We start from the raw sequence: 26,429 nt of genomic DNA on the forward strand, positions 1-26,429 counted from the left end.
CACTGACGCCATGAAAGTCTGATTCTTCATTGTGTACGTTGTTAACTGAATGTTTAAGATGCTTCCGACAATCGTGAGTCCCGCCGATTGTGAAGTACGGGCTGTTATACGATTTCTTAGTGCTAAAGGCGTAAAACCGATCGATATTTATCGTGAGATCTGTGAAGTTTACGGACAAAACATCATGAGTAATGGAATAGTAAGGAAATGGGTGAGAGCATTTGAAGATGACCGCACAAATGCGCATGATGAAGAACGGAGTGGGCATCCTTCGGTCGTTAATGAAGATTTGGTGCAGAAAGGGACGAAAAGTATGTGAAAACAGACGCTTTACAATTTCATCATTGTGCGACTACTTTCCTCAATATTCTCGTAGTGTTTTGTATCCCATTGTGACCGAGAACTTGAAATACCGGAAATTGTGTTCACGTTGGGTTCCAAAAATATTGACGCATTTGCACAAAACCCCACGTTTAGGCAGTGTTTTGACTTTCCTTGGGCGGTACCACAATGAAGGTGAAGATTTTTTAGACCAAATTGTTACTGGTGACGAAACATGGGTGGCCTACGTCACACCAGAATCGAAACAACAATGCATGGAATGGCGACATTCATCATCACTCAAAAAAGTGAAGTTTAAGCAAACAATTACTGCCCGGAAAATCATGTGCACAGTTTTTTAAGACAGAAAAGAAATATTGCTAGTGGAGTTTCGGCCTCGTAAGGAGACAATCAATGCAGCGTCTTATTGTGAGACATTGAACAATCTGCGTCGTGCAATCCAGAACAAAAGACGTGGCAAGTTGAGTAAGGGCCCGTCCACATATGGATAATCAGACCAAAGATCTCATCAAATCTTTTCAATGGGAAACTCTAAATCATCCTCCCTACAGTCTGATATGGCGCCCAGCGACTACCATTTGTTCCTGCACTTGAAGAAACACGGTCATCGTCTTCAAGACGATAACGAAGTCAAAAAAGTTGTGATACAGTGGTTAACAAGTCAGGCGACAGAATTTTAAGAGGAAGGTATTCAAAAACTGGTGCCACGTTATGACAAGTACCTCAATATTCACGGAAATTATGTAGAAAAGTAGATTAAGGTACAGGCTTTCATGAGAAAATAAAATTATTGCGATATCTTTGCACTTCTTTTCTCAATTCCAAAACGGTACTTACTTAAAAAATATGCCTCGTAATTAGCAAACATAAGAAATCTATTAGAATCAGATGGAGAGAAGCTTACAATAACATAAGCAAAACATCAGAAAATCTTTATTTTCAGCTTCATCCAAATCTAACAAATAGCATTGCACATATAACAAATTTCAATTATAGTAAAAAATACACAGCAATAATAACGCGACTAAAGTTAAATCATTGTTGTTTTCCGGTGCACCTTCAGAAATTGGGTATTTTAAAGTCACAATTCTGCAGTTGCGACAACGTATCGATATGTGATACCAATAATATTTGTCTGGAGTGCAAGAAAAATGAAGAAGCTATATCTAATCCATACATTTCTTTGATTGATCGTAACTTTCCTCTTTCAATAAATATTAGCTCTCTACTGGCATGCTCAGATGAAGCTATTTTAGATACTATAATAAACTACATCAAGGAAAAAAGAATAGTTATTTAAATCGTGCACATCTATTAGTTGAAAAAATGTCTGTGGCCAATAGCCCATCTCTTCTCCTTCTCTCACACACGCACAGAGTTAGAAGAATCATTCTTACTAGGGATGAGCCGATGAGATATCAAATTTTTGTTAGAAAAATCACTTATTGTAATTTTTATTTTAATACCACGAGAAAATGGTATTGAAAGAAGAAGGTTTAAAACATACTTATAATCCCTGGCGATCGTTGAACAATGTATTCAATAATAATTTGTTCTATACTAAGTTCCATTCAACACTGCCAACGCAATAAACGCTGATAAACACTCTTTTTTTAATTGAAACATACCAAAATATCATGAAATTTATCATTTTTTGAAGATTTATAGAATAAAATATTATTTGGGACTCTTGGTTATATATGTATGTAAGAATACAGTTGTCTACTCACAAATGGTCTGATTAAAAAAGTTTGGAGCCCACTATTCTTGAATTGTGCTACAGTTTCACCTTTATTCGTTGGCTCAATCAAATAATTTTTCTTCAAGAGATCCTTAGTTTTATTTGTTATATGAACCATCCTATAAACAAAATAAATAATAAATCAATATTCATTATTATACAGATAGCTTTTGGAAAAGTATCGAGAGCCAAAATATGGGCAAGTTTGGAAATGAGAGAAATATAAGTTAAATTACAATTGAAAATTTGTACCTAACCTATAAACGAAATGTCAACCATGTAATATTTTAAAATATAATATCAGAGATTCTTCTAACTACAGAAGTAACGGCAGGTGGTGGTTTGTACCAATCATTTTCTTATCTTATAGCTCAACCAGCTCAAAGAAAGTATGCGTTGGATATAAGACCTAACCCAATCTGAAAGTAGTGAAAATATCTAAGGGCGCATATGCTGATGGTATGATCCTTATTACAGAAAACGTTAAACCCGATTATTAAATTCTTCCTCTCTTATTCTCCTACTTTCAATATTTACATAAATATTCTGTTTAGTAAATTTCCTCTACCTCATCATTTCCCATGTATTTTCCAAAGTTTTCTGGTCTAGTATCGTCACATCTTGGTATGTTTTCTGATAACGAAACAATAAAATACCTCCCACTTTCCACTTGAATTTCACAGACGGTTTTATGAATCTAACAGCTCAGAGGAATAATCTATCTTAGCAAGTAAAATGTTTGCGTTATATTTTCATGATTCGGCCAGCAACCTTATGATACCTTTCTATTTTTTTAGTTTGCCTTTTTATTCAAGAATGTCACACTCTGTGGATTGTGTTTGTTATTTTTGCCCTTGATTATTGTTTAAAAGACCACCATACAAAGTCTTTTTTTATTTATTTCTACTGCCGTCCACTTCTAGTTTTCCTCATTTTATTCCCGACTAGTTAGTACAAGTACACAGTATATAATCTGTATGTATTACGTAAAGATAAAAGTAGATAAACAAAAGCGGTCATTTTCTTATACAAATAACTTTTCTCGAGTCTCTCGTTACACGTGTCAAATATAATGTGTCTTGTGAATAGAGAATTTCAGAACGCCTGTCATTACCGATATTTTTGTGAAATGTTAACTCAGTTTTTACCCTGCCTGTCCTTCGCTTTCCATTTTGTTTGCAATATCGACGTCCTTTGACCAAATATCAAATTGATATTTCACCGAACCTATAATTCCACTTATTATTCTTCCACTGTGGACTCCAATCCTCATGTTGATATTAAGATTTCTTTTTTTCCTGAAATAAGAATTGATGTTTGAGATATAAATTCAATATTTTTTTTGTCAATAAAGATATTTTTAGAGAACGCGCTTACGTTGGAAATGTTGAAACTTTATGAAAGGATCAATATATTTTTTAGTAGTTTCTGAGTCCTAAACATCAGATTGCTAACCAACAATGATGTGTATACAATGTATAAGATAAATAAAATAATTTTTTAATGAGTTTGGGAAAGTAGAAAGTAGGTCAACAAAATATTTTAAGTTGGAGCTATTGATTTGAAAAATAATATTGAAATTGGATTATCTACACATAAAAATACGGAAAAGCCGAATGAATGATAGGAATATTAATGAAAATATTTTGTTGATGATTGATATACAATATACAGAGCTATAATAAAGTAATGCACAAAATTTGTAAAACGTAGAACGTTTTAAAAAAAATACCAACACACGTTATTTGGGAAATAACTGTGATAATTAGAAGTGGATTTTGAATTTATGGAAAGAAAAACCAAAAATTAAGAGAATTATAACTCAAAGTAACCTTATAAGAACATCTGTTTCTATCAATTTCTTCAATTGTTCTAGCAGTCTCGCTATCGCGTCTTACCAATTTTTTATTAAATATGGCTCTTATAAATGATAGAAAATTGATAGGTTACAACGAAGTCATGAGAAAACAAGTGTTTTATTTAACGAAACACATCTTAAACGACCTCCAATTAACCATGGCTGAAATGGAAGACCAGGAATAATCGACGATGTAAAGTTGGGTATTTTGCCGTCAAGACAATCGTCACGCAACTTCAATAGAAATGTCCTTACTTCTAAATTTTTGTCAGTCTTTGGTAGTCAAATTTTTGAAGAAAGAATACCTGCACCCATACAAAGTTCAACTTGTTCACGATTTAAACAGGCGTTTGGATATTTTGAAATCTTCATGAGGCATTTTGATTAAAATTCAAATTGTCTTAATAGTATAAATATTCACTCGACGCAACGTATTGTTTAAATGATACAGTAAAATATTCGTTACTGGGCTCATGAATATCCCCACAAAGGACCTTCAAATTATTGTTCGGGTAGGAATCGTTGGGAGAAGATTTATTGATCCTTATCAATTTCTCGGAAATTAAACAGCTGAACTTTATTTGGAACATCCTATGTATGGCAATGCTTCCGGACCTAAATGCTGAATTTCCGTATCCAAATAATAGTAAAAACTTTGATCCCAGTATTTGTTTTTAGCAATATGGTGCACCACCACATTTTGGTCTTAATGTCACTAGGTCACTTTATCTGACTACCTTTAATTTTTTTCTGTGAGGACATTTAAAAATTCGGTTCTACGTTAATCAACTAAACAATTTTAATCGCTTAATGGAAGGATAACGTGTCGTATAACTCTGCAGATGATCAATAACACTGTAAATCAGGTCTATCCTCGTCTTGACTAATGTCACAAGCTCTATTGAATAACGAAAACAAACCTAGCTTTCTATTTAAAAAACATCAATGATGTTACAGTTTTGACATTTTTAAGTTTTATTTTTTTATCTGTCAAAAGATAAAAAAATGTTTTATTGACAAAAAATTGCTTACAATTTGCAGCCAGCATCTTGTAAAAAAGTAAGAAACAAAAAAAAATAAAAAATGTATGTTTTGTGCATTACATTATAATATTCTTTATTCCCAGGCTGTTGCGGCTAAAAACGACCTGTGTGGCCTTTTTGAAATGATTTTTTTCTTGAACAAAACTGTTATTTGAATTCTACTAGCTTACTTGGCGCACGCAAATTGATACAATTCAAATAAATAACAAAAAATAAGTAACTAATATTGAGCTGTATTTCTATCTATACAATTATTTCAAAATAATTGAAATTGGATCAAATAGACAAAAAATACAGAAAAACCCAATGAAGAACGGAAATACCAATTTAATTATTTCCACTTAAGTCACATAACTAATCTATCTAATAAGGAAATATTTTAAATATTTGAGACTGCATAACCTAACTGGCTGGTAACATTACCTTACAGCCGCTATGATGTCTATCATAGCGAGTCCCAGATCTACACAAGCTTCTGCCGAATTTGGAGCGGCATCTGGTGGAAGTCCCGCTACACAATAATAACAATCTCCCAAAAATTTTATACGTGTTACTTTCAACTTCTGAAAAACAGTTGTAGCGAAACACACAATTGAAATATTTGAACGGTGATACTTACGGTTGAGTACTCATCAAATACGCCAAAAAGATCGTTTAAAGTTTCCAATAAATGCGTTATTTTCAATTTACTGGTCATTTCCGTATAATTTACTATATCGGCAAATAAAATTGATACGTTTTCATGTTCATCTAATAAAGAATTACTACAACAAATTATGACAATACATTTCTGTGTTATACTCAGTTTCAATAAAGCACACTTGTACTTAATATAGCAATGCAACAACAATAATACATACATAAGACAATAAGAAAAAAGTTGACTGAAACCAAATTGTTATACGTGGAGGCCTAAATATTATAACTCATCCCGTTAGAGACTACGCATCGTGTAGTTGACTATCTAAGAAACAATGCTTCTTCAAAAATATTAATGTTTTGGAGAGGGAGAAAATTGATCTAAATTTATTAGCACTCATAACTATTTTCAGTCAGTCAATCCCAAATTGAACTTGAATTAAAGAGAACTTTTAAACATTTTGTGAACACTTTTTGCTATAATGACCAAAATATTTTGAAAAAATTAACAATAGGATTAAATATCATAAACACTTTGTCAGCAATTATTTTATTATAAATACGAATGTTTGTAAACAACTTTTTAATGAATAGATGTATCGTTCTTGAATATATAGTTCATTCAATAAATTATAGTTAATTCGCTTGTGAATTCAATTCTAATTCTGAGTTAAATAAAGTTTTTAAAAACATATTTTCAGCCATCGAAAAATATAATTGGCACAGTCATTCGGATTAGTGCGGTCGCGAATTTCACGCATAGTGCGAAAAAGTTCCGACTACGTACTTCAGTACAGCAGCACTAGATCTAAGAACGATGAACTTCAGTACTTCAGATAGCTGTAAGTGCCAAGTTTCCTTTTTTTATCTATCCTTATCAAACTCTTAGTTAGGAAGAGATAATTTATTAATTTTGATCCATTTAAGTATATGAATGATTTAGATAATTTACTAAATAAATTTTGTGATCTAAATTTGAAAGAGAATTCAGATTGCGAAAAAATGACAACAGCAAACCCAAAAACTGTAAATTGGGAATTATTCAAATTAAAATTAGAAAATATAAAATCTTACGATGGGAATAAAATACATTAAATAAATTTATTAACAGATGTGAAAGATTAATAGACACGTATTCGATCTATAATGATCAAGACATGTATTGGAATGCATTCAAGAGAAACTAAAGTTTTTAAAAACATATTTTCGACTATCGAAAATATAATTCGCGAAATATTCTGTTCAATATGATTATGACCAATAGTTCCAAAAATTCCGGCTTATTTCACAAATTGACAGTTGAAGAATAAAGATATGGATGAGTTATGGGATGGAATTGCTATGTTATGTGAAAGATCATACAGAAATCTCGGGACTGTATTATTAGTTTTTCCTATATTTCTATGTGCAAAAATAATTACGCAATCATATTATGATGCTTTTATAATTCATATAGTATTCATTTGTTCGGAAGAAAACCGTCTAGTTGAGTCAGATAAGTATGATGATGAATTAACTGAAAGTGTTGAATCGTCTGAAGCAATATATACTGTTACACACAACACTATTTGATCTAAAACATCACCAATTGAAAATCAAACTTTGATTCTAAATATTCTACGACAAATATGTGAACTATATAAAAATACAGAGACCAGTTATTATTAATGAAACATCCAAAACAGTTTTGGCTATTGAACTAGTCGATGGAATTGTTCACCACACTAACAAGAAAGCTATAAATATGTATATAATTCATTCAAAAATTCAAGAAAAGCAACTGTCTTGAAAACATTTACAGGGCGTACTGAACTCATTATACCATATTATACCATTAAAACCAGCAAATGTTGGAATTGGTGGATATAGATATGTGATGCGAAGAATTCATATCCATGGGAAAACATATTTACACCAGAATGATACAGATTCCCATGGACGAAAAATTGTAGGATCATATTATTGTTATTAGGATGTATATAAAAGAGGAGAAAACGCAAAATTCGTGTTATGAACCAGTTTGCCATGAAGATTCAACAGAAATTTCATAATGTGTTAAAATTGATCAAAAATTCAATTATTACTTATTTCACAATTTGTGAGTATATTGAATTCTTATATAAATGTAACCGCGAATTAATCAATGGATATTTAATTTTAATTCTTGAGCTTATTCATTTTTTGCATATAATAAAATATCTCAAACTGTATCAATCGATGTTAATAGTTTCAAATAATGAAAATGTAAAAGATTTGATAATTTGTTGTTAAACATGAATGATATGTTAGTAAGGGTTTTAGAGGGCAAATTTTAATCACCATTTGGGCAATCTTAAAAATCTTGAAGACTAGTTAGTCGATATACTATCAACCCCACTTAAAATGCAGGAAGTATTATCATTCTGTGGAATTTTCTCTGACATTAGTTGACAAATTTATTTTGGAGATATCTAAGAAGTGTCAACGTTGGTAACATTTTTAGCTTTCACGCACAAACAATTGTGAATTTTTGGTTGACTGCAGAATGTTAATCAAGAATTGGTTAACTCTTTTTGATACTATTGCTATAGAAAGTCGTTACGTCATGAGTTGTTAAGATACAAATTACAAATCAGAGAACTCAAAATATTCTCAAATGTCGCATGCGATTTACTGAATTGCAACTTCCAATGCGATGAGCTGACATAATCCTTTGTTAAATTCGTTTACTCGGTCAGATTATGTATTTTCAAAACCTTCTACAATGTATGAGAAAAATTAATTGAATTATTTTGGTAAATATCTATATAAAATGCTCCTAATTTCAAATTTATACTAGTTTGTGTAGGAAAAGATATGTAACCTTTTCTATGAAAGAAAAAGTAGAACATATTAAACCACTTATCAGAAAGCACAGGCATAAAAAGTAACTCGTTCATTTTTTATCATTTTTATTTATTAATCTGAATTTTCTCATTTTTATGAGTAACTAACTTACGCAATAAATTATGATTTGAGGTAAAAAATAGAACGAATGATTGAGATAGGCTCTGAATTTTGGAACAGACTTATTAAAATCACGGAAGAGTACAAATATATGTATCAGCAATATATGAACGATACAAATATATCTAAGGGGATGGTCCCAGAAGGATCTGGTCCGACAAAGGAAACCTACTTTTAGCTCCATACACTTTTTCTAGAGATGTTCAATAAGTTCAATTCCCTTCTTTGACGAACGAGCCATTTGTTTCAAGTCCTCGAACAAAAAATAAACCGAGTGGCTAAATCTGGTGAATAGGGTGCATGATACATATAGCAATTCAAACTTTAATTCATTAATTTTTGCCATTGCAATAACCAATGTGTGAGCAGGTAAATTGTCTTATTGAAGCAACACTTTCTTCTTAGCCAAATGCGGCTGTTTTTGCTTGATCTCTTCGATCAATCGTTGCAATAGATTCGTGTAATACTCGCTCGATGTAAACATCTCACGACGCTGTTTCATTGTGAGCGAACGCGGCACCCATCTTGTGCACAGCTTTCTCATGTCCAAAGTTTCAGATAATATGCGATTAACCGCACTTGAAATGCCTACTAAGTTTGCTAGCTCGCGCACCTCCAGTTGACGAACATCCAGTACCGCGTTTTTTTTTTCAATATTTCTGGAGTAGTCACCTCATTTGGTCGACCACTGCGATGCTGGTCTTCGCAGGTCGTGGGGCCTCGTTTAAACTCTACTACCCAATATTTTACGGTTGATAACGAAGAAGCAGTCTCATCCAGAGTGGAATCTAATTCAGCTTTTATAATGGTTACTGCATTTCAAGTATTGTATCACATAACAACATAACAAATTCAGTGAAAAAGTTCACTATTGATGGCTGCCATACAAATACTAAACAACGTAGTGTCTTCAAACTAGAAACATATGGTGTATATATTGTGTACTTTGTAATACCGTGGTATTTCTCAAGTAAATACCGCCATCTCTAGATCAGGCTAGGTACTTCTGGGACCATTCTCCTATTCCATTCATTCTATGAATGGGTAAAAATTATTCTACTCACTTGAATGGATTATTTGAAAGATATTTTCCAGACTCAATGTAAGCTTTCGTTGCTTCTATATATATTTCCTTCACTTTATTTATAACGTAATCCGGAATAATACTTTGCATTAGTTGATCCTGAAATTGATAGATAATTTAGTGAACAACTATTCAAATAAACTTATAACAGAAATTACAACAGATAAAGTTGAGTTTGAGAAATGTTTTACTACTTTCGAAAATTACATGTTGTGTTTGGTTGCTGGCATACCTTGTTATATTCGGAATTTCTTCATTAAAATAAATATTATATACTGTTCAATAAATCTAATTATTCTCATCAAATTGAATAAGATCTTGTTCTACACAACGCTTTTATATATACAATTTTATAAATATCGTATGATGAGACTCCTGTCATACTTTCACAATGAATTTTACCTGTGACAACGTGTCTATATAATAAGAGATGAGACTATTTAATAGCGAGACTACCGTACCGCCGGATCTTGCCCATATAAAGAAAATTTATTTCACTTTATTGGATAATGCATACTTTCAGCAAAGGTGAAGTATTATTGCTGTTTTTGGAATTTAACGGTATATATACACAGACAGTTATCTTTATAGAAATTGGCCTTCCTTGTTCATCTCACGACACATATTAACCTCTTTAACGTGTGCTTGTGAGACGAAACACCTCTTATTTGTGACTTATATTGGTAAGTCATAGCTTTTTGGAGAAAGCTCTTGTTTTCTGTACAAAGCACTGCTATATTTCCCCAAAATTACGTTTTAGGGAATATGTCTAAGCTACGATAAGAGTTTAACCCATTTACCTGATTACTCATTCGAAGCAGAGTTCCAAGATTGCTCCAAAAGAGGTGACTTTTTGATAAATGATTTAAAAACCTACAAAAACATATTTAAAGTGTGTTCTCTGTTTTTGGGTCTACATATATGGGCGAACAGATTTTATCGAAAATGAAATACGTTAAATGCAAGTACAGATCTTTATTATTGATCTTAAAGCTAAGAACATCAAAATTTAATCACAATAGGACTGAAATTATAAGTACCGAACACATGTCTACTCTTCAATTAAAGGTAACATTTCTCTCAGCTATTATACGATAGTTAGAATACGTGTGAGGGTATGTTCACCTTAATAAATGTAATGTAAGACAAACATAGAGGTCCTACAGCAAATGGGTAAACATAAAGAACTTCTCTCTACAATCAAGAAGAGAAAGTTGCAGTACCTAGGACATAAAATGAGAGGTGAGCGATATGAGATTCTCCCTCTGATAATAGAAGGGAAGATCTAAGGAAAACGGTCGGTAGGCCGTAGACAAAATTCATGGCTGAAAGACTTGCGCAGACGTCTACAGAAATTTTCAGAGCTGCGGATCTCGTGCGACAATAACCATTTGGATCGCCAACCTCCATATGGAGACGGCGTCGTAAGAAAAAGACCAGGGCTACATCACTTCACAATCTGGCCTTTGGCCCAAAAAGGCTGGAACGAATAAAATATAAGATGCCTGCGGTAGATCGTAACCTACTTTTGATACAACGTGAGTTATCTCATTTTTTTTAATTTATGAAAGGTAAGCAGCAAAACATTCAAAAAGTCTTAGTGATGATTTCTCTGATATAAAAACAGTTCTTATATTATAAAGTAGATTGGATTGACTAAATCAATTCTATTTTGAATTAATGAAACCCATTCCAATGATTGAGAAAGTGATTGATTATTTCCTTACCACTTGTGCTTTTTCGTGTTTCAATTGATGCGTCGACATAATACAATCCCTTCGGTCCAAAAAACTTCGCCTTATTACAATTTCATTCATAAATCTGTAGTAAATTCCCTGGCAATTCATAAACGCCGTAAATATGGCGTCAGATATTATCTACAATAAAAATAAAAAATATTGCAGTCGTTTTATTAGGGATATTAAAATTAATTTCATTGATTCTGATAAAAACAAAATGCAGTAGGTAAATATATGATATAGAAATATGCCAAGGTTCTCAAAAGTAAGGACAATATCATGATATACATTTTCAGATTTTTTAGACTTTATTTAGCAATATTAACCGAATCTTAACTTACCTTTCTCCATATCATATCATCATTCGAGTAAGTAACAAAATATAAAGTGGATAAATGAAATATCGATATTCCAGCACCCATCAATGAGGCAATAGACAACTTCTCAATTCCCAAAAATAGATAACAAGTTACTATCAGATGAGGTGTATAGGCAGGTCTATATTTCCCGTGAGGGCTGTGGTAGATCGGAACGAAAAAGTTCACAAAAAATACTAAACTAAATGCCATAAAGGCTACATAATGTAACTTGTTCCATTTGGAAGCTATTCGATCTACCGTGAACAAACAGGATATCGATAATATTATTATTATCAAATATAGTATCACGTCTGGTAGTACCTCTGATAAATCCGTCTAAAATAATAAAATAAAATTAATCATTTTATATCACCATTTCAATATTGAGAGTCTAGTAAATTTGAAAAACATTGTAAAATAAGTCTATTAATAGATAAGGATTGAGATTTCTGCTTCGCACGAAAACAATATTTTGATAAAAAGGGAAGTTTCGATGCTCCTAGTTAATGGTTCTAAAGGAGGTTATGAAATACTGTTTGATTTATATTATAATATTATATTTCCAGAAAATCTAAAAAGTCTTACAACAATATATTATATCGGACATATATGCCGCATTATTAATCCCTTCTCAATTTTTTAAATGTCCTGGTTCCAAACGAAAAAAAGGTTTCCTCACATATGAAGGACTGAAGGCGAATTTATATATACTTACCAGCTGATCCGGCAAACGTTGTTCTGTCATATAAATTATATATATATGAAATATTTTTCTAGTTCAATAAAAATAACTAACTTCTAGTTGTTGTATAGGTATAGTTATTTAGGTTAATAAAATATTCTTTATTAAAGGAACGAATATATTTCAAATTAAAACTCTTCATAGCTGTCTAGACATATAGGGGTTGATCGTAGAAGGGTAAAAAATTGAGAGTAATATGAAAAATAGACGTTCGATTCTCAGATCTACCCGATTTGCACACAAATCGGTCAAGCCGTTTCGGATTAGTTCAATCACAAACACAGCGACACGAGAATTTTATATATTAGAAGATTATCTTTGTTATATTGTTTTAACAACAAACGTCATTCACATTGGAATGATTAGAGGAAAATTGATATCTTGTTAAATTGTTTTAATGTCAAAAAAGTTTTTGTGAGTCAATTTATCTTTAAAAATAAATTCTCTTGATTATTGAATGTAAATCGTACTAATAAAACTATTTTTATAATTAAGTGCTTAAAGTAATTCCGTGAATCTGTGAATCTCAGTCTTCTTTACTTCTTCAATTGTTTTTTGGATCCCAGACACTTACCTATCTATGAAACACCATTCTAGCATATTACATATTCATCAGAATCCAAAATTGTTAAAAATTACGTCACACAGTTTCCAAGATACTTAAATCTTTCTATACTCAACAGTCAATAACTGTACTTAATCATTCTCTGATATAGTTGATTCATTAGCTATTGTTTTTCTATTATTTTGTATAAAGCATATGAAATATGAAAGAATAGATAATACTAGTTTATAAATAATACCTAATAAAAGTTTTACATCCAGAAAGAATAAATAATTTTTTAGTAATTTGAGTACCTCACTACTCTAGAATAAAATTTACATTATATCTCATTGATATGCAGTAATAAAAACTACTGATAATGTGTTTGACAAGTCTGAAGCTAAATACACTTCTGTAGTCTAGGTATCGATACAGGGATGTGGTACATTTCTACTCGCGTCACCTCGTTCCAAGCAATTCCAGAATCGTGTATCAACGGTACAAGAGTCTGCGAAGATTTTTGAAAATTGAGCTATCTAGTCTACATTATATTTCACATATGTTAGATGGAGATTATATCTAGTGACCATGGTAAACCTTTAACTGCAACTTCTTGAGAAAACCCTAAAGTGCAACACGCAATATGTAGAAATGAGTTCTCTAAAATTTCCTGCAGATTGAAAACATAAATAAAGCAGTTGTTTGGGACCCCCATAATCTACTCGAGCGGCACCATACAGAACCGTTTTCTTATCACTTGTTCACTGGAGACGAAATATGGGTCCTACATGATAATTCAAAACGCAAAAGGCAGTGAATCTCTCCAAATTATTTACCACGAAGTACTGCGAGGCTCTAACACATCAAAAACACGTGTCTTGGTGTTGAAATCTGGACTAACTTTTAATACAAATCTACATTGTGAACAATTGGATCGAGTGAACCAATCTTTAATCGAATAGTTTCCAAACATTGTCAACAGAAAAATCGTTCTTCCGCAATATGACAATGTAATACTGCACTGTGCAATACGAATTTTAAAAAATTACTGCATTAAGGTGGGAGGTACAGTATCATACACCATACTCGCCCAATAACGAAACCCTTGGATTCACATTTATTCGATTCGTTGCAACATGTTCTTAGTGGAAAAAAAACGGATTACGTCCAAAATGGACAGATCATTCTTACTGCCTTAGTCTGCGTACGTCCTTAGATGCGTATTCACACCTGTTTGGAATATACCAAGACCTCGCAAATATTTTGTTTCTTGAGTAAAGATGATAATATTTCCATAATTTTCATTTCATAGCAGCTGTAATTAAAATTACCCTATTTTCATAATACTTTTTTTGATTCCTCTAAATATATAAGATTTTAATATTATAAAGGGCCCATATTTTCTAATATAACAAATACTGACTATGCTTAGGCTCATTAGCTCCATTGTTTTTATTCACAAATGAATATCATCTAGCATCTGAATTCGTTAAGGCTGGAAAGAAACCTCATCTAACTGACCTAGAGTACTTTTGTATAATTCAAAACCTCAGAGAATGATCTTCACAAAAAGCAATTTCTCTGTACTATGCTGAATTTAAAATGAAGCTTTTTCTTTCCCCCCTTATATCGGCAGCTTGCCATTGTGGCACAAATTTTTATTTTTCAATGATGACTGAAATCTGGTTTATTATTAGATCGACGAAAATATTAGCAATCATATTAGAAACTTTGGAATTGTTGCCTTTAATGCCTTTGAATCCTTTATCATTGGAATCTTGTTTGATTTTATAATTATATATCTTAGTTCAGTTGTAATATGCTGATAAAAGGCTTTTTATAGTTGCAGTAATGCAATCATTAATTTAGTTGTTTATCAAATTCGACATAGAATGTACTTACATAGTTCCTATAGGCTACAAAACTCACATGTGTAATACACAAAAAACACTGAAGTATAAGAAATAATGATAAATATCCATGGTTCACTTTCTTCGTATAAGATTTGAAAAGATCCTGTAGTTCATATGATTCAAACTGATTCTGAAAAAAAAGGAAAACTACACATTTTACATAGCTAAGCTAGAAATAATCTACAAAATACCCTCAAATGAGATAATCTCCACTTTCTTTCATCGTGTGTCAAAGGACTTTTTTTCAAGATTTGACCCTCGAAATCGTCTTCGCTCAGAAGTGATATATCTTTTAAACTTATCCTGGATAGTATGACGTTATCGATGCTATCAGTTTCTTCCATATTCAACAGATCCTGAAATCAATGGACAACCGATAAAAATGGAAAGAAAAGTCTTAAAATACGCAGAAGATTCCATGGCGTTATCAAAGTGGAAGGTTTCTTCAATATTAATATTAATTTTTTTCAAAAGTTTGTAAGTAACCCTCCCAAATGTAACAAGAATGAAGTGAAAAAAAATTTTTCAACTCTAGAGCAAATACATAGAACATTACAATAACTAAAAGACATAAAACTGAACTAACTTAGTATGTTATTTATAGTAGAATAACGTAAGGCTAAGTGCTAATAACCCTTAGCAGTTGAAGTGCATAAAAAAATTTTGTATCAGCAAATTGCTTGAAGAAAAAAATTTAACATGTAACTCTTAAAATTTTAGAGATGTTCCAATTGAAGTGGAAGTCTTCAGCTGCTCATTAATTACAATTTGGATGTGCTTGAAATATTTCATTTCTCTAGAATCAAATTCTCAAATAATAAAACGAGCTTCCTCTGACCAGATCACTAGACTGATTATGTTTCATTCGCATACACATATATTATTTTGGATAAAGCTGAAATGAGTTATATGGACATGAAATAACTCTAGTATTTATATTTTGTGCCCACAAAAGTCTCTGGACAATCTTTATTCAACATTATTACTTGTGGAATCAAATTTTTGCACCTTTTTATGCATGAAAAATGCTTTCAGACATGCAAGTGTTCGTGCCAAACAGGCAGTACATGTTACATGTCAAGTGAATAATATCAGTTTACGTGGATCTTCCTCATTTCTGGTAACTATTTGTAAATAAAGATTTTAATTTTTCTTTATTCACATGTATCTCGAATGTTAGGAATTTTCATGATTGAGATTGAAGATGTATGTCCTCATTTCATAACACTATTATAATGTTATTTTCTGTTAATCTGATTCTTTTTGAAGTGAAATAATCAACTAAAATAAAATTTCCAAATTGATCAACACATAAATTTGAAAATTCGATATACGACTGTGATATTGTCAAAGTATGGAAAAAAATTATTCGAAAGGCAAATACTAATTTGTTCCATTAGATGGAGACACTGATTTTGTCTGCAGAGCCACCGTTTTCAAGTGTTTTTGTTCCTTAGTTATTGTTAGTAGTGAAAATTAATCTTTGCTCTCAAATATATCAATAATTCTGTAGTAATTTACTCAACATTGAGAAAAGAATGAGTTTTCAATGATAAAGTTACTTTGCGGTGAAAAAATATTTTTGTTCCAATATTGACTCAGGAGTTACCAATTTTCTCAAGCCACCTAAAAAATGTACGCCTAATAGACGTTTGTCTGTCTCTATCATAGCCCTATTAATTGAATACAAAAAGTAATCGGAGGAAACCAGATCAACCGAATAAGATAGATGAGGGAATAAGTCGTAGCGTAGCTCAACGCAAATTCAGACAAAACTAGAAAAGTTTTTATTAGTGCGCAAAAACATAACAATTTTTAAACGGATTCAGAAAAATACGGTAAGTCTTACATGGATACAAGCAAAAGAAAACTTACTATGTGTTGGAATTAAATTTATTTAAATCCGATTTCTCAACTAATACAACTTATTCTTACGTTTTGGTTTCGTCGATCGAGTATTTCACCTTCAGATAGGTTTTCTATTCAATAACATTCACACCTTTAAATTTTTATCGTTTTGTTATCATTACACACATATATAAAATTATCGTATCAATTGATTAAAGGGAAGTCCCATCATTAATATCGATTTCGCAAATACACTCACAAAAGGTATTATTGGAGTATATAGTTTCAAAATTATTACTGTATGGTAGTCATCATAAACCATACCCCAGTAGACTCTTTTCAATTTACATTCCGATTGGAAAAAAAATGTAGACAGTTCAATTCGTCTACTCACCACCTTTATGCAATTTAATTTGCTCAGTTGTTTTTATAAATCAGGTTAGAATTAGAATTATAATAAGAAATTGTTAGAAACAAAACACCTCTATGCCGACTAGTTTATGAAAGTTTTTGTTGTGATTCTGTGTTATTCATCATCAGGGACTGAAATTATGGTTGAAATATGATGAGAAAATAACATTGTACACTTTGGCAAATACAGGAATGAATGTGAAATAGCTACTCCCGGCAATGCGCGTTACTAGATAATGGTAGTAGGGATTAGTGCGGTCCCTCAAGTAGGTATACTTGACTACTATTAACAGTTCTATTGTGTCTGTTAGATAGTGAAGAGCACTGCGTGGGTACCAACTTTCATTGTTTTTACTGGATACCGGATTTACTGGATACTTGGTGCAAAATAAAGATATTATTATTCTTACAGTGATACAAAATGGAATTCAAATAACAAGCGAAAAGAAAAGTTTTGACTGGACAGAGTCGAGAAATTTTGGCAAATATAATTTATTTTATGCGCTGGGAAGAATCAGGTGTCAATGAGCATACGATTTCAAATAATGAAAACGTCTCCTGAATAATTGAAGAATATTTAATCTGGGGTACAGAATTTAGACTATTTATCGCACTAATTCACTAAGTATATATCACCCTGTTTGTCATTCGAATACTCATTTTAACTTCGTACCTCTCGTACGTTTCTAGACATTCACTCCTGTATTTGTCGAACTTTATATGAAGATGAAGGTGGTTATTCGTTCATTGATAAGAAGTGATCCGATTCTGTACTCACCCAACTAATCAACCCTTTTTGGTTTATTCCGAGACCCCAATATGCCCACTCCTTATAATTTCACTAAGGAAATGAAAGTTAAAAAATAATAAAAAAGGGTTTACCATCGAGAACTATCAATGCTAGTTTTTCACCAACATCTGGAAAAAAGGGTAAATGGAAATAGAGGAAATGAATTTTTACTCTCGTACTCTCCCTGAAGCCCCACTAAAATTGCGACAACTCTCAAATCACCAAATTTCTGCCACTAGTGGCGGTTGTAATTGATTTTTTTCCTTAAGAGATACATATTTTCTTCCATTGTCATTTAGAGTGACTAGTATAAATACAATTTCCACTATGTAATGATACAGCTTTTAAACCATCTTTTAAGTCTATGAATAAGCACAATCAATACAGGCACATAACAAATTTTCCATATATTAAAATTTGGCAAACATAATATTTCTTTTTCTAAATGGTTACGAGAACCAAACAAAATTTCAATGTCAAAATATTTTATCACTCAACATATTCTCCTCTTGATGGGATACATTTATTACAGCGATTATTCTTGCTATGCAAACCAGACCTCCACAGCTTTTATTACCCCCCCGTTGGAAGAAAGTTTTCGGACAGAGCCAAATCTGGTGAATAAAGGGGGTGTTCTAGTAATTTAAACCCTAAATCACGAACTTTTTGCACGACAGCATGAGATTTGTGTGCATCGGCAAAACACCTTTGAATAGGTTTCCGTGTCTTTTCTCTCTAATTTTTTTGCGTAGAGTGGTCAGTAATGACGAATAGTAATCTTCAGTTATTGTTCTATCCTTATCCAAAAAATCAATCATAATTACTCCATGGCAATCCGAAAAAACTGGAGCAAGAACTTTTCCAGGAGATTTTTATACACGAAACTTAGGTCTTGGAGAACTAGAATGTTGCCATTCCATCGATTTTTGCTTTGTTTCTGGATCGTAGAAGTGTACCGAAGTCTCATCCATAGTAACAATTAGGTTTAAGAAGTCTACATCGTTTTCAAATCGAACGCGATGCTTCTACCCTTGGTCAACATTCAAACATTTGGGGATCCATTTTGCAGCAATTTTTCTCATATCCAAATTGACGTGAACTATATGATGAACGCGTTCGTATGGAATATTCAGTGCTTCAGATATCTATTTTAACCCAATTCGACGGTCTAATAAAATCATCTCATGAACTGCATCGATATTTTCGGGGTCTGACACAGAAACTGGCCTTCCCGATCGGTCATCATCTTCAATGGAAAATTCATCTCTTTTGAAGTTTGCAGTCCAATTTTTCACGGTCTCATCGAAGGACATTGATCATTAAGGGTATTGAGCATATCTTCGTAAATCTGCTTACCTCTTAACCTTTTTAAAAACAGGTACTTGATGATGGCTCGATACTCCAATTTTTCGATTTTCACAATTTCGGTGGACATCTACTTTCTTTTATTGTGTAACTCTAGTTTACTTTTTTGACGTCAAACTTTACACTGAATTCTAATAGTTATTGTTCGTTGCTATGGCAACACAATATTTTGTTTATACATGGAATTGGTCTAGGCTAACTAGATAACAATATATTTTCGTAATTTTTGTTTCTTTGGCAAGGAAGCTCCACTCCTTAAAACGGGAACCAAGAAGCTCTGAACGTTACTTGGACAACCCCAAATTACTTATTGAATATAACTCTTTTTGAACAATCATATGTTATTCGCCTAAACTGGAACCAAGCGTGAATAGTACCCTGTTTCTCTAAGTTTCCTGTTATTATCTTCATAATTTTCTAAAATAATATAATCTAAAGACGCCATCAGCATAAACTGTAAATATCAGCCCATGGCAGATCACAAACTTGGATATTCGATCCTACGCTTTCTTTGGATTAGTCTTCAGTTTCTGTCATACAAAAATAGCAATCATTAAAATAGTTGAGAAGTTCTCGCAGTACCATTGTATTTGCAAAAGATATACTTCTTCAGTTCCCTTTCATCCACTGATCCACTGCCACGCTACAGTTGTTATAACTCACATGGGAAGCCCACTCTTTTTCTTGGAATAGGAAATCATAATTCATGAAAAAAGCTTTCTTCACATTTTCAAAAAATAGTCTGGCTTGTGACTTCGATTATGTCGATTATTGATCACAGAAATTCTAATTTCAGTTTCGACCCAAATGATAAATGAATTATGATGAGTATAAGTTGGTGAGAAAAACTAATAATCCAATTTTCTGATTGTTAAATCAAGAAAAAAAAAGTACTGAATAAGAGATTTCAAGGTGAAATCAATCCTGGTTCGTCGTTAGAAAGGTATAATACAAATCGCTCTTTGTTATCTTTACACTTAAATAATTATTTAAACTATAATTCAAATATAAAATTGATTTGTAATTACTGTGCAAATTAAGGGTTCAAAGAGTTCGTTTATGTATGTGTGTTTACTTTAAACATAAAATCGTATTGCAATAGTATAATCGCAAAATCGATAAAAATAATGGGACTTTCATTTAATGATCGATATGATAACTGTAAGTATTTGTATGATAACATGATAAAAAATTTGAAGGTATAAACAACATTGATTAGAAAACCTCTCTCAAGGTAAAAATATCCGAGTGACGAAGCTAAAACGTGCTCTTGAAAATTTCGTAACAACAATTAAAAATCAATTTCTAATAAATCCTAAAAAAATATTTCATTTCACCATATTCTCACAAAATACTATAATTTGGAGTATACCAACAAGAAATAGAAACAAATGTTTCGTCGTATGCGGTTAGCAAAATTCCCCCTGATAAGTTCTTCTTATTTAGAGAATTTCTGATGATTTCATTGATCAGTTTTCTGTGCGAAATAATCTTTCTTTTATGAACATACAAGAACTTAATGCCCAAATCTCGCAAGCACATGGAGCTAGTCAAAAACTATTGGGAGTAGAATGAAACATTCCTTATGTATTGCTAGAAACTATTTTTTATCCAAATAAAGCTATGTTCCCTTACATCTCTATCATAATAGTGATTAAAGTAGTCAAACTTATTTCTTTTTCTCCAAAAATTATAGGATTCGATTCGAAATAGCACGTAGAAAGTTTTTGAAAAAATTGAAGGGCCGCTGGGTAAAATTGCAACAACAAAAAACGGGCCTGAAAAGAGATTCAAGAAGAACAAAAATTTCCTAGAAAAAGTCTTATAATTTTTGCCAAGGGTTGAAAATACTTCCTAAAACGGGTATTTGGGATTGCACCAAAATATTATTAAATTAATAAAAATGGCAGTGATTGGAAGTTTAAAATCACACAGTGTTTACAAACATTCTCGTATCTAGCTTCGTTCGAATTTTAGAGAAAAAAAAAATATTCACCAATTTGTATGGTTGACCGGAGTAAAGTTGTTTTATCATCATAATTTCATATGAGCAATGGCGAATTCATGAGAAAATATTTTCTCATAATTCGAAATATATCCAATATAGATAATTTTCTATCAATATACTATATTCATCAAAGAAAAATAAATACACTAAAGATTCATGGTGAATAAATTAACAATACATGTATGTTCATTTAAGACAATAAGTGATTCTCAATATTGGTTGAAGTTTGCAGCTTTTTCAAGTACTTTAAACGAAAATTCTTTCTTTAACATCAAAACTGAGTCATTATAAATTCCTTGTAATTTAATTTAATTTCAGTCGACATATTATTCGGATTCAATTTTTTATCTACCACTACATACAATCTATGAATTTCTAAGAGAATACTAACAAGTCATGTGTCATGTGAATAATATTTTTAATGAGATAATATCATTCAATCGTCACATCACGTCAAAAATAAAACAACGTATTATTTTGGCGCAAGTAGGTGAAAGATTCTGAACCACAAGGTTATTAATTTCGTCAATAAGCGGCAACAATTAATGTGAGTGGATTTGATGACAGATTGAAAATAGGAGGGTGGAAATCAATCCTAGTTGTATTATATAAAATATTAACAATGTTTGTGCTATTTTTCCAAGAGCTGGAGTAGAATGAGCATCCGGATGATTGCCAAGGCTGTAAACGCCGAAGAACGGTTAGGTTAGAAACATAAAAATTTTACACGAGGAATTACACATTACGAAAGTCTGTGTAGAGTTGGTGCCAAAAAATCTGACTCCTGATCAAAAGTATTTGGCCAATAAGTGCTTTTACACGCGCCGTACTCACTAGATTTAGCACTGTGCGACTTTTTTTGTTTCCGAAGATAAAATCTGCTTTGAAAAGGACCCGATTTGAGGCGATGGAATCGGTAAAACAAAAAACGGCAGAGCTACTAAAGGCCCTCACCAAAGAAGACTTCCAGCACTGCTTCGATCAATGGTAAAAACATATGGAAATGTGTGTGGCGAGGGGATGGGAGTATATTGAAAGGAAGCATTCGAATGTAGGATAATTTTTATAATAAAACCCTTTTTCGTAACTAGTATCGTTATTTAATTGCCAGAACAAAAGCATTATTACGAGTACTCGCTCATTGAAACTTATATACCTATAGATTAAAGATAGGTCTTATTCATCTGGAAATTCGATAAGAATACTTACTATGAACTTAAATGAACTAATTGTCTGTTTTTTGATAGGGTGAGTGTCTATAATGCAATCACACTACACAACGGTATATTGGAATTTTCATTAGATAATTAAAATTGAATGGATCTCGAGAAAAAGGCTTTAAAAAGTATTAAAGGAAAATGTAGTACATTCTGGCCAGCTCCTGATCTGCAGAAAACTTATCTCCAAGCATTACAACCATTCCATGCATTTCTCGAAGCTATGCTAAGAGAATTTGAGACAATTGAATAGGAAGAATGTACTGAAAGTAATGGTTTGGTCGTCACAGTTGCCCAACCTCATTTCGATTGAATTGTTGTGGGACAAATTGGACTGGGAAGTCAGAAAGAGGTATCCTACCTCCACACCTTTGAAAGATCCTTAGAAACAAATTGAACCATAAACACGACGAATATTTTTCAAAATTGTTACAGAGAGTGCCAAAATTGAGCGACCGAAATAATAAAAGCAAAAAGGGATTACATTGATAAAAAATTTAGATTTGTAATAATTATAGATTGTAGTTTGATTATTACTATATTCTTATCTGTATATGTTATTCAAAATATTAATATCAATCGTTTTGTTTTTATTTATTGTGTATCACGCAACTATAGGACAGTAAGCTGGTATGTATGAACAACTGATATAACTCTGGTGATTAATGAATGAATATTTTACATTTCATATCAAAGAACATTTTAATTTATTAAATGAAATCTTATTTTTTCTCAATAATATCTCGGTACAGTAATTAGAATTGAATAGCCGGAGAATGAAAACCTTATATCAAAACCAATTTCTTCCCCATTTTTTTCAATATTATTGAGTTTGAGTGTAATTTTTTACCTGTGATCTTAGTCGAAAAACTCCCTCTTCTACACCAAAGCTCTTATTGTTTATCTGATAATTAAAAAAATTGAATATATTTTAATTACTTACGACCCACGTCAAAGAAATTTTTTAGTATTGAAAAAAATAGTATATATACCTTCAGTTTATTGGTTCATCCAAAATACCAATAACATCAAATACTTCAAGTCAAACTGCACTACATAGAAACCATTTTTCACAAAATTTATAAACTTTATCGTCACAATCAATAACAGAAGTGATATTTGGTTGTTTCTATTTTTTCATGCACAAGTCTTTCTGTGCGCAAAAAAACATTTTCTTCAAAAAAATTTTGATTCCATTACGACAGCCTATACTGTTCATAACTGAAACTTGATATTAATATCTTATCCAATAAAATGACAGTCTTATTATCTTATCAATTTTTCAATCAGCTAATTGATCATTTTTCTTAGGAAGATTATTACGTAGTATTATGAGAAGATTCTAGAAAACTTGAAGATGTATAGAAAATTTTACGAATTGTTTTCCTCGAATCGAATCAATGGAATGTTCTAGGAACCTGGTGAAGAGTTAATTCAAATTATTCTTTTCTGGGAGCTATTTTATACCTCTCATTATGGAGAGGACCATATTGTCTACAATAAAACAATAGGCAACCTAACTAAAACACTAGGATTGTAATAGATATTATTCATTGAGTTAGTAATGGTACCTATTATCTATAGTAGCTTCAGTTAATTTTCCAGAAGGATATTATGATAAGTAGTAGGGGTACTTTTTAGCATCCAGTAGAAAACCCATGGTGAGGACGAATTGTACTTCTTTACTCACGAAAAATACATGAGTAACACATTTTCAAAAAAAGTATCAAGTACCTACTAAACCAGAGATGCTCATTAATTTATGTTACAAATGGATATTGATTTTATCAAAAATGTAAAGGGCCAAGTTGAATCATTGAGTTCAATAATTGGAAATGAAGAAAATTGAATAAAAAAAGTACTTAGAAAGTTATGGATGAAATTATTTCTCATAGTTAACATCCAGTTACTGATGATGTTCTGTTCTGTTTTGATAAATACAGTCTCGAATAATATCTTATCATTGATATAAACAATATAAACAAAATAGTTACTTATACAACAAGTGAGTGAAGTAATACTTTTTTTACGAATAGGTCGGTTCTTCCTACGAGTGAAAAAAGTTACTTTACTCACGAGTTTCATATAAAAAATTTTCTACGTCCGTAGACTTAAACAAATTCGCCAAAGCTTTTATCAATTTTAATTTTGTAATAGTAATATTAGAAGTACAACTGTAAGCATTATTAATTTGAAGAGAAGAATAAGTTACATTACTATTGGTACTTGGATTGACAACATTTAACGAGTCAAAGAAATAACATCGTCTATAGTGGTCTTAGTACTAATTGGATTGTTGGTAGGATCGTGAACATTTACAATGTTGCTTCAAGTCGAGCTAGTTCGCTAGTGTTCCCGTTAAAATTTTTACTGCCGAATCCATTTTGTTTTTTATTGAGTCGTCTACGTAACCCTCCGCAACTGTGTTGGATTTCCACCCACCGTACTTTTATAGTTGAATTATATCACCACCGGAATCTACTAATAGAGGCGCCGAAGAGCGTCGAAATGTATGCTCAGTGTAGTTTTTTGGATTAGGTAGATTCAAATGTGTTGCGATAAGCGAGGGAATTTTTGAATAGGTATTGATACTTACAACTTGGGTTTTGCATTTTCCATTTCTATTCTGCAAAAAGAAATAATCTGGTTTGACATTTATGGGTCGTTGGTTTTTATAATTTTTATAAATGTTTACCAAATTTAATCTATTATCAGATTTTCACCAATAAAAGTAAATCGACGTTGAACATGAGTTTTTGTATCAGGTACTTTAATAAATAAAACAATTCCGTTATTATTGATATCATTACACTTCTTTTTGTATAATTCCTCCCTCCGCATAGCTTCTGCGATTTCGAATATTAAAGTAACCTGAAAGATGTTACAAATAACATCTAAGCTTACATTAAAATTTTTGCTTTAATACCTTATGTATTAGATAATGATCGCCTGGAGCTTGCATCAGAAATTAATTTCTTCACGGTTTAGATTTTTTGAGTCTATAGGCAAGTGATTTATTTTTTTAAATATGCGATGAGTTACGAGTATTTACTGATGTCACGTCGTTATTTACCATTAAGGATGCCTCTCAGTTTTGAATAAGTCGAAGAGTTGAAGACTTTGGATTTAGTTTCAAAGTAAGCTAGTAATACTTTCTGTGAAACTGTTTATGCCTTGTTTAGTACGCCACTTCATAAAAGAATTATATTCCTTCAGATACTGTTTCCTGGATTTCTCTGGGAGAAGATTCATAGTTGCTGCAGTTGTCGATTCAACATCTTCTGGTGTGCAGTTTAAACTTTCTTCACTATTACTCTCCATCACTAATATTATTACTAGACTCCTTTCAATTAGACACAAAACGGATTTTCCTGAACGAATATCAAGAAATAAAAGTGACAGTTTATCGGAAAAACGAATTGACATGAGAAAGAAAGAGTTCACAGCCTACTATTTTGATAAAACAACTTTATAATTGCGTGACACGTTACGGCACTTTTTTTAACGCAAACGCGTGCAAAGATGTACCGCTACGGTACTTTTTTTCACGTTTTTTCACCGATTCTGAAACTACATTCTTTATGAATGCAAATGAATGGAAAAAACATGAATATTATAACGGACGTAGAAAAAGTATTTATAAAAAACTACAGTAGTATTAACTTTTCAACCAGTCGTCAAGACTACCTGCTCCACCAATCCAGCATGTCAATTGATCGCCGGAATTTTAGGGGCTCATTTACCTATAGGTAAATTGGTCGCCGGGTTTTTAATATCGAAACCAAAAAGGAAAACAAATGG

General features: G+C 31.8%; 1 protein-coding gene across 3 annotated transcripts in view; it reads right to left on the reverse strand.

The window, feature by feature from the left end:
* Positions 1 to 23,866, reverse strand: part of LOC130891564 (adenylate cyclase type 2-like) — a 39,873-nt gene extending 16,007 nt beyond the window's left edge. The window contains exons 1-11 of one of the 3 annotated variants that reach the window (XM_057796388.1): positions 23,621 to 23,851; positions 23,479 to 23,532; positions 15,181 to 15,345; positions 14,979 to 15,119; positions 11,773 to 12,126; positions 11,420 to 11,569; positions 9,673 to 9,791; positions 5,604 to 5,748; positions 5,408 to 5,547; positions 3,232 to 3,381; positions 2,073 to 2,202 (exon numbers count right to left, since the gene is read on the reverse strand). In XM_057796388.1, the coding sequence (XP_057652371.1) occupies positions 2,073 to 2,202; positions 3,232 to 3,381; positions 5,408 to 5,547; positions 5,604 to 5,748; positions 9,673 to 9,791; positions 11,420 to 11,569; positions 11,773 to 12,126; positions 14,979 to 15,119; positions 15,181 to 15,333 (1,482 nt within the window). In that variant the 5' untranslated portion in view covers positions 15,334 to 15,345; positions 23,479 to 23,532; positions 23,621 to 23,851. Of the gene's footprint in view, positions 1 to 2,072; positions 2,203 to 3,231; positions 3,382 to 5,407; positions 5,548 to 5,603; positions 5,749 to 9,672; positions 9,792 to 11,419; positions 11,570 to 11,772; positions 12,127 to 14,978; positions 15,120 to 15,180; positions 15,346 to 16,864; positions 16,975 to 23,478; positions 23,533 to 23,620 lie in introns of those variants that run through there. The other 2 variants (XM_057796387.1, XM_057796389.1) reach the window with 2 other exon arrangements.
* Positions 23,867 to 26,429: the final 2,563 nt, after the last annotated feature.

Source organism: Diorhabda carinulata, chromosome 3, assembly GCF_026250575.1.
Source record: "Diorhabda carinulata isolate Delta chromosome 3, icDioCari1.1, whole genome shotgun sequence".
Lineage (NCBI taxonomy): Eukaryota > Metazoa > Arthropoda > Insecta > Coleoptera > Chrysomelidae > Diorhabda > Diorhabda carinulata.